Source organism: Orycteropus afer, unplaced genomic scaffold (assembly GCF_000298275.1).
Source record: "Orycteropus afer afer isolate SDZICR_OR568_19922 unplaced genomic scaffold, OryAfe1.0 scaffold00018, whole genome shotgun sequence".
NCBI classification, from domain to species: domain Eukaryota; kingdom Metazoa; phylum Chordata; class Mammalia; order Tubulidentata; family Orycteropodidae; genus Orycteropus; species Orycteropus afer.
This window is the reverse complement of record NW_006921605.1, coordinates 16015489-16031321: the sequence shown is the minus strand read 5'-3', so window position 1 is coordinate 16031321 and position 15833 is coordinate 16015489. Positions and strand designations below refer to the sequence as shown.

Sequence of the window (15833 nt, the reverse complement as noted above, 5' to 3'; positions counted from 1 at the left end):
TTTACAGAAGCAGACTGCCTCATCTCTTCCCATGGAGCAGCTGGGGGGTTTGAACTGCTGACCTTTTGGCTACCAACCAAATGCTTTAACCATTGCATCACCAGAACTCCTTAAAATTTGTGTGGAAGGATGTAAATAGCACCAGAATTTTTTTGGTTTGATAGAACTGTTCTCAATTTTGATAATATTTTGGTGGTTATACTACTCTATGAATTTGTCAAAACTCATAGAACTATATACTAAAAAGCGTGAATTTTAATTAAAAAAATTAAGTGAATATATTGTTTCCCATGAATGTTGTTCTTGTTATGTGCCGTCGAGTCAGACCCGACTCATAGCAACCCCTCCTTGGGTTTCCGAGGCAGTATCACTACGGAAGTGGATTGCCCCATCTTCCTTCCAAGGAGTGCCTAGTGGGTTTGAACCGACAACCTTCTGGTTAACAGTCAAGTGCCTTAGCCATTATGCTACCAGAGCTCCCTTCCCATGAATAGGGCGTTTTATTTATCATTATAAGGGAAAGGAAGAAATCACTTTCCTCCTATTAGCTAGTATATTTTTTCATTTATAACTGCAAAATTAGATGAGTTGATTTGATGCTTACCGGAGCAACTAACAGTTTGTTACCATATATAGAGTGTTTCCAGCTCTCCCTCATTATTCACCGTGATTCCCTTTCTAAAGAGCTAAATAAGCGCTTTGCAGTAGGAGAAATTGCTATGGTTAATGTTTGATTTTGAAATGATAAGATGGCAGTTTCCAAGAGTGAAAAAAAAAGAGACCAAGTGAAAAAATGGGATATGTGAATATATTCTTGTCACTTATCCATGGGATTATTTATAACACTGATTTAATTAGAGCATAAGGAACTTGACTCCATTTTAATAAGCTGAAATTTAATATCCAAAGGGTAGTTCTTCTTCAGTGTTTTCACCTGAAAATTAAAAACAAACTACAAAAGTATTTCATTTGAGTAGCCGTGTCTTATAAGAAGTATGGTATTTTTTACAGAAATCACACCCTTCCGTGTTTGTTTGGCAACCACAAACAAACATACTCCAAGAGGTATTTTTGTAAGTGCCACTATACCAACTTCCTTTTTCCTTTAACATTTTGTTGTAATGGGAGGTAGCCTAGCACATTCTCTTCTTGCCATTCTCATGTATAATGTTGCCTGTGTCAGAGCCAACTGGATGCTAGCTCCAGCAAGCCTCCCTCGCTCACCTTCCACCGTCCTCTTGCAGTTCAGTCAGGCGGTTCTTGCTGTTCTGCTTTCCCTGAAAGGAATGGGGAAGGCTGTCTGTTTTCACTCAATATGACCTTCCTGTTCAGGCCCGTTGAGAGCTGTTCCAGTCAGTACTCGGAGGCAGGTGTTATGGGGTGGAGTAGACACACGAGTAACTCCAGCTGAGGTGTACCTTCCTGGCAGGGCTCAGCCTAAATCGCCAGCATACAAAATGGTAAGCCAAACAAAACGGCTGGAGTTTTAAGCCATGAAATTGAGAGTGATTGGCCGTGCAGCCAAACCTACTGACACAGTAGATACACTGCAGTTTTCCAAGCAGTTGTGTCTATTAGATCCTCTCCCTCAGTGTGTGCCGGTTCCCATTCCTCTATTTCCCACTTAGCGTTTGGTATTATCAGTTAGTTTCTATTTTATTTAAAAATTTCAGCCATTTTTGACAGTGGATAGTGGCATTGCAGTGGGTGGTTTGAGTATGTATTTTCCTGATGTCTAGTGAGGTAGAATGCCTTTTCTTTTTTCAATTTTTAATTGTGGTTTTGGTGCAAATTAACAAAGCACATTTGTTTTACTCTCAACAGTTCGTGCACATTTGGTTTCACAGCCCTGATTACAGCCCCATCAATAAAAAGCTCTTCTCCCATCTCCTACCCCTTCCCTGTGTCCTTATCTGTGCATTCCTGTCTGTCCGGTTTTCCCTCTGTGCAAATGCTGCCCTTCTGATGTCTCATGGTTGATTGATCTAAGGGGTGCACTTCCCTGCAGTAGGTGTTCTACTTGTAGGCCTTTCTCCTGTTTGACTGAGAGCCAATCCATGCAAGGATAACCCAGGGCCATAATCTCAGGGGTTCCACCAGTCTCCATCTGTCTAGTATTTCTGATCACTTTTGTGTTTTTGAATTTTGTTCTACATTTTTCCTCCCACTCTATCCAGAATCTCCAGTTTTGATCCTTTTGAAGTGGTTGACATTGGTAGCCAGGCACCATCTAGTTCTTCTGGTCTCAGAGTTGTGAAGGCTGAGGTTCCTGTCGTCCATCATACCTTTGGGCTAATTCTTTCCATATGATTTTGATTTTCTTCACTCTTCTTTGCTCTAGACAAGGGCAGACCAGTAGTTACATCTTACATGGCCACTTGAAGCTTTTAATACCCCAATTGCTACTCACTAAAGTAGGATGTAGAGCAAAATTTTTATGTGTTATGTTGTGCCAGTTGAGTTTGATGTCCCCCAAGACCATGGTTTCTAGCCCGCAGGCCCAGTGACGCACTCCCTCAAGGTGTTTGGTTGTCACTGAGAAGCTACTCCAACCCTGTCCCCTGTTACTTCTATAATGTATATGGGTATTTTTGTAGCACTAATACATACCTTTCATATGCTCTTAGGTTTCCTTTATTCTCCTGTTGGTGTCTTCTTATCAGTAGACCTTTGAAATCTTAATGCAGTTCATTTTACTCTTTTGATTATTGCTACCTTGTGTCCTGTTTAAGAAAACTTTGACTATCTTAAGGTTCTGAAGATGTTCTCCTGTGTTTTCTTCTAGAAGTTTTACTTTTCTCATTTGGATCCACAAACTCCTGGGAAGTTTTTATATATGTTGTGAGGTAGGGTGGTAGTTAAGGTTATGTATCAACTTGGCTGGTGTGGTTTTGAGTGGTTTGGCTGCTAGATGGGGTTATTGCCCATGATGAGATTGAAATCACCTCAATGCTGTGAACACCTAATCATTTGAAGAGGAGTTGCCTTTGAGATGTGGCCTGCTTCCAGTACATATGGCAGAGCTTTGAGAAAGGGCTCTAGCTTTCTGGCACATTTTGGATCCTGCGTTCAGCAGAGTCTTTGTCTCTAGTTCCTGGACGTGAACCAGTAGACTGTCGTGTTGCCTGCTCATCTTGGGATTGTGCTGTTTTACCTGCTGACTTTGGGATTGTTAGCCTCAGCAGCCTGCAGCTGCCTGAGTTAGGAGATGCCTCCAGCTCCAGTGGCCTGGAACAAGAGGCAAAGCTGAAGTCCAAGGTCGAGGGGCTGTCACTAAGTCCCTAGAGCTGGCGCTTAGAATTTGGACTTCTAGCCTCCTAAACTGTAAGAGAATAAATTCCTGTTTGTTAAAGCCATCCACTTGTGGTATTTCTGTTATAGAAGCACTAGTGAACTAACCGAGGTAGCAAATACTTATTTTTTGTTGCTTATATGTACCCAGGTGAAACTACCATTTGTTGAAAAGACCATTCTCTTCCTGCTGTACTGCAGTGCCAAATGTCTCATGAATCAGCTGACGGTACATGTCCGTTTCACTTCTCTTCCTTTGGTTTATTTGCTTTTCTTTGTGCCATTGGACCCTGTTTTATGCCTGCATTTTATTTATGCTCATTAAAAGTTTATAGGAAGAGTATGAGTAAATTAATGAATGAACCTTCATTTGTAGTATTATTTCTGTGGAATAACTTTTTCCAAATTCCAAAATATTGACTTAAAAACATAATTTTGGGCATAATCAATTTGATGTTGGAAATTAAATTTATTTTATGCTATGGAGAAAGATTTGGCAGTTCTTCTGACTGATGCTGTAACTTAAAAACATTTGGTTGGTTGGTTGCTGCCATGTATTTGGTGTCTTTTCCTCTAAGACGGCTAAAATGGCAGATAAAAGGCCTTTGTGTTTTTCTGGAAGCATAGCAGTGGTCTAGTCGGTCAGTATTATTGTGTTGTTGCTGTTTGATGTCGGGAGTCATTTCTGACTGTTAGTGACCCTGTGTACAGCATTCATTAATGAGGGGTATTTGCTTATGTCAGTTTGACCGAATCCTGAATAATTTGAAAAAGAGGAATCACAAACTAATAACACCCTTTGCAACCGACCAATAAAGTCTAATAATAAAATGAAACAAAATATTATATCAAAATTCAGTTTTATTAGAGTATTTATATATCCATATTAATGTCTACTTTAAATTTCTGTGTAATAAAGTGTTTTAAAAATTGTGATTTTATGTGCTTCTTAAGCAAGAACTGTTCAGTTGTGTGATTTATTCATGCTATTGAAACTTAATTATTTTTGGCTTTGCTTTCATTGTAATATTTTGTTAGACTTTCATGTTTCACGTACGTCCTTCCTTAGCTCCCAGTTTGGACAGTCTTTATTGTGGTATTCTTTCTTGAGGTTAGGAGAGAACAACAAGTTTTCTGACACAGCATGAATTAAGTAAATGTTAGGGCTGTTTGCAGATTGCTTCAAGTCCATGCTGCTTTGTGGCTTACAAAGTGGGAACAGTTAACTTCAAAGCCCATCTGGCTGCCGTTACCAAATCAGAAGATAGATTGCCTGTTTCCCCTGAATGCACTCAAGAACATGCTTTACTACGAAGACAATCCCCATTACATATTACAACTGGTTATGAGACAAACTCAGTGTATTATAAATGAACAATAACAACAGAAGATTTGTGTTTATTTACACTGCCCATTGCTGCCTTTCAAAATTAGTCTTTCTTCCAATTTTTTTTTTTTTTTGGTCATCTTGAGAAAGGAGATTTATGATAATAGAGTGAATCCTTAACTTCTTTGTTTAGCGGCTTATGAAGATGAAGAGAGTCTGCATAGTTGAAATGCTACATTGTAATTAGCTAAACCAAGATTTTATACCCTGCTTATAAATGAAAAGCTGGGTAAAATTAAGTCACAGATGGTTTTCTTGGCTTTTGGGGTTAAAATTTAAGCTTATTTAGAACTTGAGAGTCTTTGAGAATTCCCTGTTTCCTGTTCCCTTATTTTTCCCTTTATATTTCATTTTGCTTCATGAATTAGAATTTTACATATTTGCAGATTTATGTGTCTTTACTTACTTTCTATGCTGTTTCTGTCTGTTCCAAAAATAGAGATTGGTTACTTGTTTTTCACATACATAAATACCCATTGATAAAAATATTTTGAGCGCACTTTGCTTCCTACTGGACTATTTTTAAAAAAGGTGTGTCTATATAACCTATTACCAAAATGGATCAACTCTACCTCATAGCAACCCTGTAGGACAAAGTAAAACTGCCCCATAGGGTTTTCAAGGCTAATCTTTATGGAAGCAGACTGCCACACTGTTCCCTGCAGAGCAGCTGGTGAGTTCAAACTGCTAGCCTTCCCAGTGAAGCACTTTAACCACTGTACCACTAGGCTCCTTTGAGTATATATAAACTCACTGCCATCAAGTTGATTCCAACTCATTGCGACCCTCATAGGATTTCCAAAGCTGTAAATCTTTACGGAAGCAGACTGCCTCATCGTTATCCCTTGGAGTGGCTGGTGGGTTCAAACCACCAACCGTTTAGTTGGGAGCCGAGTGCTTTAACCACTGCACCACTAAGGCGCCTTTGAGGAGTTGATTTTGACTCATAGCGACCCCTCTTTGGGTTTCCAAGGTGGTATTTCTACAGAGGTAGATTACCCAGTCTTCTTTCCGAGGAGTGGTTGGTAGGTTTGAACTGCCAGCCTTCTGGTTAGTAGTCAGATGCCTCAGGCATTATGCAACCAGAGCTCCCTTGAGCCTATATACCAAAAAACCAAACTCACTGCCGTCGAGTCGGCCCTGGCTCATAGTGACCCCTCCTTGGGTTTCCGAGGTGGTATCACTACAGAAGTAGATTACCCAACCTTCCTTCCGAGGAGTGGCTGGTGGGTTTGAACCGCCAGCCTTCTGCTTAGCAGTCAAATGCCTGAGGCACTATGCCACCAGAGCTCCTTGAGTCTATATAAATGCAATGCAACGCAACCACTGCCATGGAGTCGAATCCGACTCATAGAGACCCCTCCTTGGGTTTCTGGACTGTGTTATTTACTGAAGAATATCCGTATTTCTGTGGTAGGATGATTAAGTGGATTTTACTGTTATATTTTTTAAATAAATGTCTTCTAAATTTGGTGTCCAGTTTATACATACTCCCACCAGTAGAGCTCCACATCTTGAACACTGACACTGTCAAATTTTTAACGTTTCATAATCTGTGATATGGGTGTAAAGTGTTATTGAATTGTGGTATTACTTTACCTTTTTCATGTTTCTAAAGAGACTGAGGTTATTTTTCTTATGTGTATTAGCCATTCATAATTCCTCACCAGTGAAGTATGCCTCAGGTTTCTACCATTTTTCTAATAGGTTGGTGGTCTTTTTCTCATTGAGTTTTAAATGTCGTCTTTACACATTTTTGCAACTAAACCTTTGTTTAGTCATCTCCTCCCAGTTCATAGTTTGTCTTTTCACTTTCTTTATAGCTCTTGTTGGAGCGAAGTTTTTACTTAATTAGCCAATTTTTTTTTCTTATTTATGCTTTTTTTGTGTGTCTTGTTTAAGAAATCTTCTCTAACGTAAGGCCTTAAAGTCATTCTTCTAAATTTCTTCTGAAAATTTTTATAGTTCTTTTAATTTTCAGTATTTAATCATCTGGGAGTTTATTTTTATGTATGCTGTGAGGAAGGGAGCTGACTTCTGTTGTTCCTTTTATTGACCATACTACTGTTTTCTCACTAATTTGCAATGCTAGCTCTTTCATGAACTAGGCTCCCATGTATAGTTGAGTTTCTTTCTGATAGATACATGTATATATATATATATATATATATATATATATATATATATATAATCAGTTTCATTGGTTTATTTGTCTTCATTACTGTAGTATTATCATGTCTTTATAAGTTGCTGCACTTGGATTTTTTTCTTCATACATCTTGACTGTTCTTGTCCCTTTATTTGTTTATATACATTCAGAATGACTTATTAAGTATCCCAAAAATCTGTTGGAATTTTGATTATAATTAGTTACCAGATCAAGTTAAGGAGGGTTGATGTTTAAACAATTTTGAGACCATCTAAAAACATGGTTTTATTCTCTAATTACTTCAGTCTAATGTCTTTCAGTAAAGCTCAGCTCTTTTCCTAATAAAGAGCTTGCATATCTTATCTTTAACATACTCTCCTGTTAACCAAAAGGTTGGGTAGTTCAAGTCTACTCAGAGGTACCTTAGAAGAAAGACCTGACAGTTTATTTCTGAAAAAATAAGCCACTGCAAACCCTATGGATCACCTCTATTCTGACACATATGGGGTCACCAGGAGTCATAATTGACTTGATGGCAATGAGGTTTTTGGTTGTTGTTTGTTGTGTTGTTATTTGCCCTCGAGTTGGACCCAACTCGTAGCGACCCCTCGTAGGGTTTCCAAGACTGTATCACTACGGAAGTAGATTGCCCAGCCTTCCTTCCGAGGAGTGGCTGGAGGGTTTGAACTGCCAGCCTTCTGGTTAGTAGTCAAGTGCCTTAGGTACTATGTTAGCAGAGCTCTCACATTATTGACTAGGAGTGTGTTTGTGGGGATTTGAGCTAATCTTAAAGGGAATGCTTTCAGTCTTCTGGAAGAAGGATGCTTGCTCTTTGTGTTTTTTTTCCCTGGTAGATGTTCTTTATCAAGTTAAAGATGCCTCTTTCTCTTCCTCTTTTGCTAGGATGTGTGTGTGTGTGTGTGTGTATTTAAATCATGAATGAGTATGGAATTTTTGGAATACTTTTTCATCTCTTGAGAGGATCATAGTTTTTTTCTTCTATCCGTTAATCTGCTAGCCTTCTGGTTAGTAGTCAAATGCCTTAGACACTATGCCACCAGAGCTCCTTATATATGTATATATATAAAATCTAATTTATATAAAGGACTTTCTTTAGCATTTTTATATGGTACAGGTCTACTGGTGAGGACTCTTTTTACATTTTGTGTGTCTGACGAAGTTTCTATTCCTCCCAACCTTTGTTTTTTTTTTTTTTTGTCCTGACTGAGTATCTAGTACTTTAAAGATAGCCTGTTTTCTTCTAGCTTGTGTTAGTTCCTGTTGTCCGTTGTACAACTTGAAGAATGTAACCAGTATCACAGAACTGTACACACAGAAGTTGTTGAATTGATGTGTGTTCTGCTGTGTATATTTTCAACAATAAAATAAATTACTGGAAAAAAAAAAACCTACTATCTATATTACTTTGCTCCTCAGTATGTAATGTACCTACTTTTCTGTGGCTGCTTTTAATATTTTCCCTTTAACACAGAATTTAAACAGCTTTGAATTAATTTTTGTTGGTGTAGCTTTCCTCACTTTTTTTTTTTTTTTGGAGTTTGTTGACTTCTTTAAATCTGTAGGTTTGTTATTTTTCCAAATTTGGAATACTATGAAAATATCATTGTCTCCTTTCCATTCTTAGGGACACCAGTTACTTTGAAATTGTCCCACAGACCTCTGTTCATTTTTAAAAATTTTATTTTGAATCGTTTGCATTGCTATATTGCTGTGTCTTCAGGTTTGCTTGTCTTCTACACTGTCAAATCTGTTAATCTCTTCTAGTGTATATTTCATCTCAGATGTTTATTTTTATATCTGAAAGTTTAAATTGGTTCTATTCTGTGTCTTCCATATCTTTATATCTCAGTCTTTCTTCTTCCTTCTTAAATGTAAGGAATGTAGTTAAAATAACTTTGAATAGTCTTATGTGCTCATGATGTTATTTCCTGATCTGTATCTATTGATTGATATTTATCTTCACTTTGGAGAAAATCATGTTTCAGCACTGTTTTCTGTTTTTTGTCAGCTTAGCAGTTTTTTTTTTTTTCATTGTATATCAGACAGAGAATGCAGGTAAGGGCGGGCAGACAGGCCAGGCACCCACACATGGGAGGCTGGGGAGAAGCCAGGGATGATAGAGCCACGTGATCCAGGTAAGGGGAGTGTGGAGAGGTATCAGACAGCTGAGGGAGATGAACTTGTCTGTCAGTTTGTTATACTGTGGTGGCTTGTGTGTTGATGTGAGGCTTGAGGCTGTGCCACGGGTGTCTCAAATGCCAGCAGGGTTGTACATGGTACACAGGTTTCAATACAACTTAACAGACTGAGACAGACTAGGAAGAAGGAAGAGGTAGGTCATCCACTTCTCAAAAAATTGTCCAGGGAAAACCTTATGAATAGCAGAGAAACACTGTCTGATACATTACTGGGCAACTTTATAATAGCCCTGAAACATTGTCTGATACAGTGCAGGAAGACCAGCCCGTTAGGTCAGAAGGCACTCAAAACACCAGTGGAAAAGAGCTGCATCATCAGAGTAGAACCAATCTTAAAGATATGGATAAAGTAAAGGTTTCGGGACCTCCATTTGCTGATGTGGCACGCCTCAGTTTGAGGAGAAACAGCCGCAAACATCCATTAATAAGCGCAACAGGGAATGTATGAAGTATGAATCTAGGAAAATTGCAAGATGTCAAAAATGAAATGAAAGGCATAAAGATTGATATCTTAGGCATTAGTGAGCTGAAATGGACTGGTTTGGGCCATTTTGAATCGATGATCATATGTTCTACTATGTTGGGAATGACAGCCGATAGTTTTGATGCATTGAACACCAGTGACTGAAAACCAGAAGAATTATGGGATGACATCAAGAACATCATCCATGAAGAAAGCAAGAGGTCATTAAAAAGACAAGAAAGGGAGAAAAAACCAAAATGGATGTCAGAGGAGACTCTGAAAATTGCCCTTGAGTGGAGAGGAGCTAAAGCAAATGGAAGAAATGACAAGATAGAAGAGCTGAACAGAAGACTTCAAAGAACAGTTTGAGCAAACAAAGCCAATTACTATAGCAAAATGTGCAAAGACCTGGAGTTAGAAAACCAGAAGGGAAGAGCAAGCTCAGCATATCTCAAGACGAAAGAACTGAGAAAAAAATTTAAGCCTTGTGTTGCAATATTGAAAGATTCTATGGGCAAAATATTGAATGATGCAGGAAGCATCAAAAGATGGAAGGAATACACAGAGCCATTGTACCAAAATGACCTGTGATGTTCATCCATTTCAGGAAGTGGCATATGTTCAAGAGCCAATGGTATTGGAGGAAGAAGTTGAAGCTCCAGTGAAGGAATTGGTGAAGAACAAGGCTGCAGGAATTGACGGAATACCCATTGAGATGTTTCAACAAATGGATGCCCCTCTGGAGGCACTCACTCAGCTATGCCAGCTGACTGGAAGAGAGTCATATTTGTACCCATTCCAAAGAAAGGTGATCCCACAGAATGTGGAAATTATTGAACAATATCATTAATATCACATGGAAGTAAAATCTTACTGAAGATAATTAAAAAACATTTGCAGCAGTGTATTGACAGAAAACTTCCAGAAATGCAAGCTGGATTCAGAAGAGGATGCAGAAAGAGGGATATCATTGCTGATGTCAGATGGATCTTGGCTGAAAGCAAAGAATACCAGAAAGATGTTTACTTGTGTTTTATTGACTATGCAAAGGCATTTGATTGTGTGGATCATAACAAATTATGGGTAACATTGAGAAGAATGGAAATTCCAGAACACTTAATTGTACTCATGAGGAACCTGTACATAGACCAAGAGGTCTATGGCTGTTGTTCGAACAGAACAAGGAAACACTGCATGGTTTAAAATCAAGAAGGGAGTGCGTTAGGCTTGTATCCTTTCACCATACTTAATTAATTTATATGCTGAACAAATAATCTAAGAAGCTGGACTATATGAAGAAGAACGTGGCATTAGGATTGGAGGAAGAATCATTAACAACCTGTGATACACTGATGACACAAGCTTGCTTGCTGAAAGTGAGGATGACTTAAAGCGCTTACTGATGAAGATTAAAGAATACAGTCTGCTGTATGGGTTGCATCTTAATATAAAGAAAACAAAAATCCTCACAACTGGGCAAATAAGCAGCATCATGATAAATGGTGGGAAGATTGAAGATGTCAAAGACTTCACACTGCTTGGTTCTACAGTCGGCGCCAATGGAAGCAGCAGTCAGGACATCAGACGATGTATAGCACTGGACAAATTGGCTGCAAAGGACCTCTTTCAAGTGCTGAGGAGCAAAGATGTCTCCTTGAGGACTAAGGTGTGCCTGACACAAGCCATGGTATTTTCAGTCACCTCATATGCATGTTAGAGCTGGACAATGAATAAGAAAGACTGAAGAAGAGTTGATCCTTTTGAGTTGCGGTGCTGGCAAAGAATGCTGAGAGTGCCATGGACTGCTAAAAGATCTAACAAATCTGTCCTGGAGGAAGTACAGCCAGAATACTCCTTGGAGGCGAGAATGGCCAGACTTCATTTCACCTACTTTGGTCAAGTTGTCCAAAGGGACCATTCCTTGAGAAGCATGTCATACTAGGTGAGGTGGAGGGTCGACGAAGGAGGGGAAGGCCCTCAACAAGATGGATTGACATGGTGGCTGCCGCAGTGGGCTCAAGTATAGCAAGGATTGTGGAGCTGGTTCGGAACTGGGCAGTGTTTCGTTCTACTGTGCATAGGGTGAGTTGGAAATGACTTGATGACACCTAACAACACAACAACACGTCAGACAGTGTGATCTTTACTTTGTTGGGTGTTGGATATTTTTGTATGTTTTTAAATAGATTGCAGTTTGTTCTGAGATGTAGCTAGGATACTTGCAAACAGTTTAATCTTTTTAGACTTTTTAAAGCTTTGTTATGTGGGACTAGACCAACCTTTAGTGTAGTGCTCGTATTGCTCCAAAAGCAGTGGTGGCTCAGTGATAGGTTTCTCACCTTCTGCACAGGAGACCCAGGTCCAATCCCCAGCCAGTGCATGTTAGCACCACCACGACCTTTTTTGTCAGTGAGGTCTGTGTGTGGCTCTCATGTGGAACAGTTTTCAGTCAAACTTTCAGACGAAGACAGACTAAGAAGAAAGGTCTGACAATCTGTTTCTGAAAATGAGCCATTGAAAACCCTTTGATCCTTTCCCTTTGAACTTGGGCTTGCCATGAGTTGGGAGTGAGTCAACAGTGGCTAACAGCAACAACTTTGCTGCGTTACAGAGGAAGTATATTTCTGAATTCATGATTCAGTGCCCTATGGACTACAATGTTTTTCCACTTTTGTTGATGGTAATATTCACTCTGCTGTACAAGTTTAAGGTCTATCTCACATGTTTTCATTTTATTTAATTTATCTGGGTGGTTCTTCATTTGGTTTCAGGTAGTTTTCTTTTACGCTTATGGTGAACAGCACCACGCTTGAAGGGACCCTTCTGTAGGTCTCTAGAGCATGTGTCAGCAAACATTTTCTCTCAAGGATGACATACTAAATGTTTGAAGATGTACACTGTCTGACACAACTGCTCAACTCTGCTGTTGTGTGAAAACACTCCTAGACTATATATAAACGAATGTGGTTGTGTTCCAATAAAACTTTTGTTTACAGAAACAGGTGGTGGCCTGGATTTGGCTTATAGGTCATAGTTGGCTGACCCCTGCTCTCAGTACTGTTTGCTCCTGTCTATACAGCTCTCATTTTCTGTAATTCTAGCTGCTTTGGCTTTTTCAAATTCTAAACTTTGTCTTCTCACATCAGGGAGATTTCCAGTTTTATTGGTTCTCTCTCCTTGTACTGTGACCTCAAAACTCTTACTTAGTCAGAAAGCTGGTCAGTCATTGGTCTCAGTTTATTTAACTAATTTTTCAAAGCAGTGCCTGTTTTATGGTATTTAAAAATCATGTGTGGTTTAGGCAACAATATAAGTTTGATTGGGAGCTCTGGTAGCATAGTGCCTAAAGCATTTGACTGCTAACAAGAAGGCTGGTGGTTCAAACCCACCAGCCACTCCCCCCGGAAGGAAGGTTGGGCAATCTACTTCCATAGTGATGCTGCCTCAGAAACCCAAGGAGGGGTCGCTATGAGTCGGATCCGACTCTATGGCAATGAGTTTGGTTGGTTTTTGATAAGTTTGATTCTTCTTACTTTATTTTGGCTGGTAGCAAAAGTCTTCATTTTCATTCATGAAAAATATTTTAGCTGGATATAAAATTATCAGCTGGTGTTTTTTTTTTTCTTCTTTCTTTGTTTCTAAGATATTGTTCCTTTGTCCTGTGCCCTATGTTGTTTCTCATGAAGCAGTTGTTTTTCTTGTCATCTGTATGTAATGTGTCTTCTCTGGTTGATGTCAAAACTTTTGTTTCATCTGTATCCTTTTTACCTTTCTTCAGAATTAATATTATTTACAAGTACCCCCCAAAACATGTATTAAGTTATACAGTGATTGCAGACTACCATTTAACTGGACTAATAAATGGTATTTTGTTTCAGAGAAGTAAAATATAAGACAGTTACCAATTTGGATATAAGAAATTGTTAAAGAAAACTTTTTTTTTCTCAATTTTCATTAAGATATTTACATAGAAATAGTTCTGTGATAACTTCTGTACCCATCACATTTTAAATTTGTGATTTTTTTCTCTGTTTGAACCATTGAAAGGAAGTTACCGATGTGTTACTGCTTAATCAGGAAAGATTTTCCTCCACCTTTGGTTGAAATTTAACTAAGTGATAATGTTCATTTTCTGGTAGATTCTACAGGAGGGACTTTGTAATGCAATATTTTCTGAGTTCTTAAATGTTTGATAGGGTGTTTTATGACCTTTATTCTTGCAAGAAATCTGTATGGGATATAAAATACTTGATTCATATTTTCTTTCCCTGAGTTTATTTTGTTCTACTGCTTTGCTCTGTATGTCATACATTATATCAAGAAACGTGATATTTACCTGATGTTATTATTATTCATTTATAAATGTCCTTTTTTTTTTTTTTTGCCTGGTAGTCCAGAGGTTTAAAAAATTATTCTAAAAATATTGAATATGCTTTAGAGTTGATAGTTCTGGGTCCATTTTCTAAGGTAGACAGTGGGAATTACCAATATTTTGATTCTAGTCTTATTTTTATTTAAAACAATTTTCTTTAATAATCTTAAAATATTCACTTTTTTTTTTTTTTCCTTTGGGAAACCTAATTATAGATTAATTTGATTGTTTTTGCCTGTTTTTAAAATCCATTTCTCTCTGCTTCCTTCTAAGTACCCAATTTTATTTTCTTGGTTTTATTTTCATTTCAGTCTTCTGTGTGTCTTGTGGTCACTTCAGTTTTTGTCTACTTTGGACAATTCTTACTTTGGTCTTTATTTCTTGGGCATTTTTTGCCAATTCTTTCTTCTATTTTTTTCCTGAGTTTGATCATTCCTCTTTAAATTTATTCTTCTTTAAAAATGATTTTTATTGTGATTTGGGTGAAACTTTACAGAGCAAATGCATTTTCCATACAGCAGTTCATACACATTTTGTTTCATGATGGTGACTGTAGTTCCCCACAATGTAACCTCCTCCCCCCAGTTACCTCTTTCCTCCCATGCCTCCCCTCGACCACATATCTCCCTGTGCAAACACTGCCATTCTCTTCTCCCAAGATTGATTTATTGATTGCTCCAAGGTGTGTGTCTACCTGATGTAAATGTTTACCCCTTATGCCTGTCTGTTGTTTGTCTGGAAGCCACAGGAGTGAGTTCAGTTCCAGATCTTAAGGGTAACTAGGGGCCATAGTCTCAGGGGTCTTACCAGACTCTATCAGACCAGCAAATCTGGTCTTTTCTTTCTTTCTTTCTTTTTTTTTTTGTGATTCTGAGTTTGGTTCCATATTGTTCTCCCACTCTATCCAGGACCTCTTGCACTGATCCTCCTCTGAGTGGTTGACAGTGGTAGCTGGGCACCATCTAATTTTTCTGGTCTCATGGTCATATAGGCTGAGGATTGCATGGTCTCCTAGTCCCTTGGATTAATTGTTTCCATATGTCTTTGGTTTTCTTCATTTTCCTTTGCTGTGAATGAAGAGAGACCCATCGGTGTATCTAGATGACTGCTTGCAAGCTTTTAAGGCCCCAGTTGCTACTTAGCAATGTAGGATGTAGAACAATGTTTTTAACTTTATTCTGATATTTTGTGTTCTTTATATCTTAAGTTATTTCAAAGTTATTGTTACATACCTGTTGCTGTTTATACTATTGCTATATGGAAGTATGTTTAAAGTTGCATCCACCAAATAAGCCTGAGTATAGTGATTGAATTGAAACTTGAAGAGTGAATAGGAGCATGCTTAGAGAGGTTGGAGGGATGGGCAGAGTATTGCATAGAGGCAGAGAAGTATGAGACAACCTATTGCCTTCTGGTAACATAAGTCATTCAGGATTCTGGGAGCATGAAATGTGAGGCAAGGAGTAATGCTAGATGAGAGTGAACAGTGAGGCAGTGAAAGGGTCATGAAGGTCCATCTCTGTGTACAAAGGAGTTTATGTTTTGTACTTTGTCAGGAAGCCACCAAAAAAGTATACAATGTTTGTCTAAAAGAACTAAATAGAAAATGTTTTCCTATCACAGCTTAATTTTATCTTTTATCAAATAATAATCTATACTTCAAATTTAATAAATTTATACTTCAAATTTAAATTTCTCTTAAATTTTCAGATAGAAAATCCTCGGTATCTGAGACAGAAGCCTATCCCAGTTTCCCTGGTAGGTGAGAATTCTGTTGGGCTTTTTCTTGGGACTGGTATTTTTTAAAATAAAGTAACCATTACCTCTTTATAGAAAATAATGTAGCCCCCCATTTTGAAGCGTATTAGTCTTATTAATCCTTGCCACCTGGAAGGGAACAAATCACTTTTTCTCTTGTTGTTGTTGTTATGTGCCATCGAGTCATCTCCAAC

At 38.3% G+C, this 15833-nt stretch overlaps 1 protein-coding gene across 1 annotated transcript in view; it reads left to right on the top strand.

Annotated features, from left to right (window-relative positions):
- Nucleotides 1-15833, top strand: part of CEP112 (centrosomal protein 112) — a 600502-nt gene that overhangs the window by 60974 nt on the left and 523695 nt on the right. Inside the window, exon 7 of the mRNA XM_042783552.1 lies at nt 15592-15639. Coding sequence (XP_042639486.1) covers nt 15592-15639 — 48 coding nt within the window. The remainder of the gene's footprint in view (nt 1-15591; nt 15640-15833) is intronic.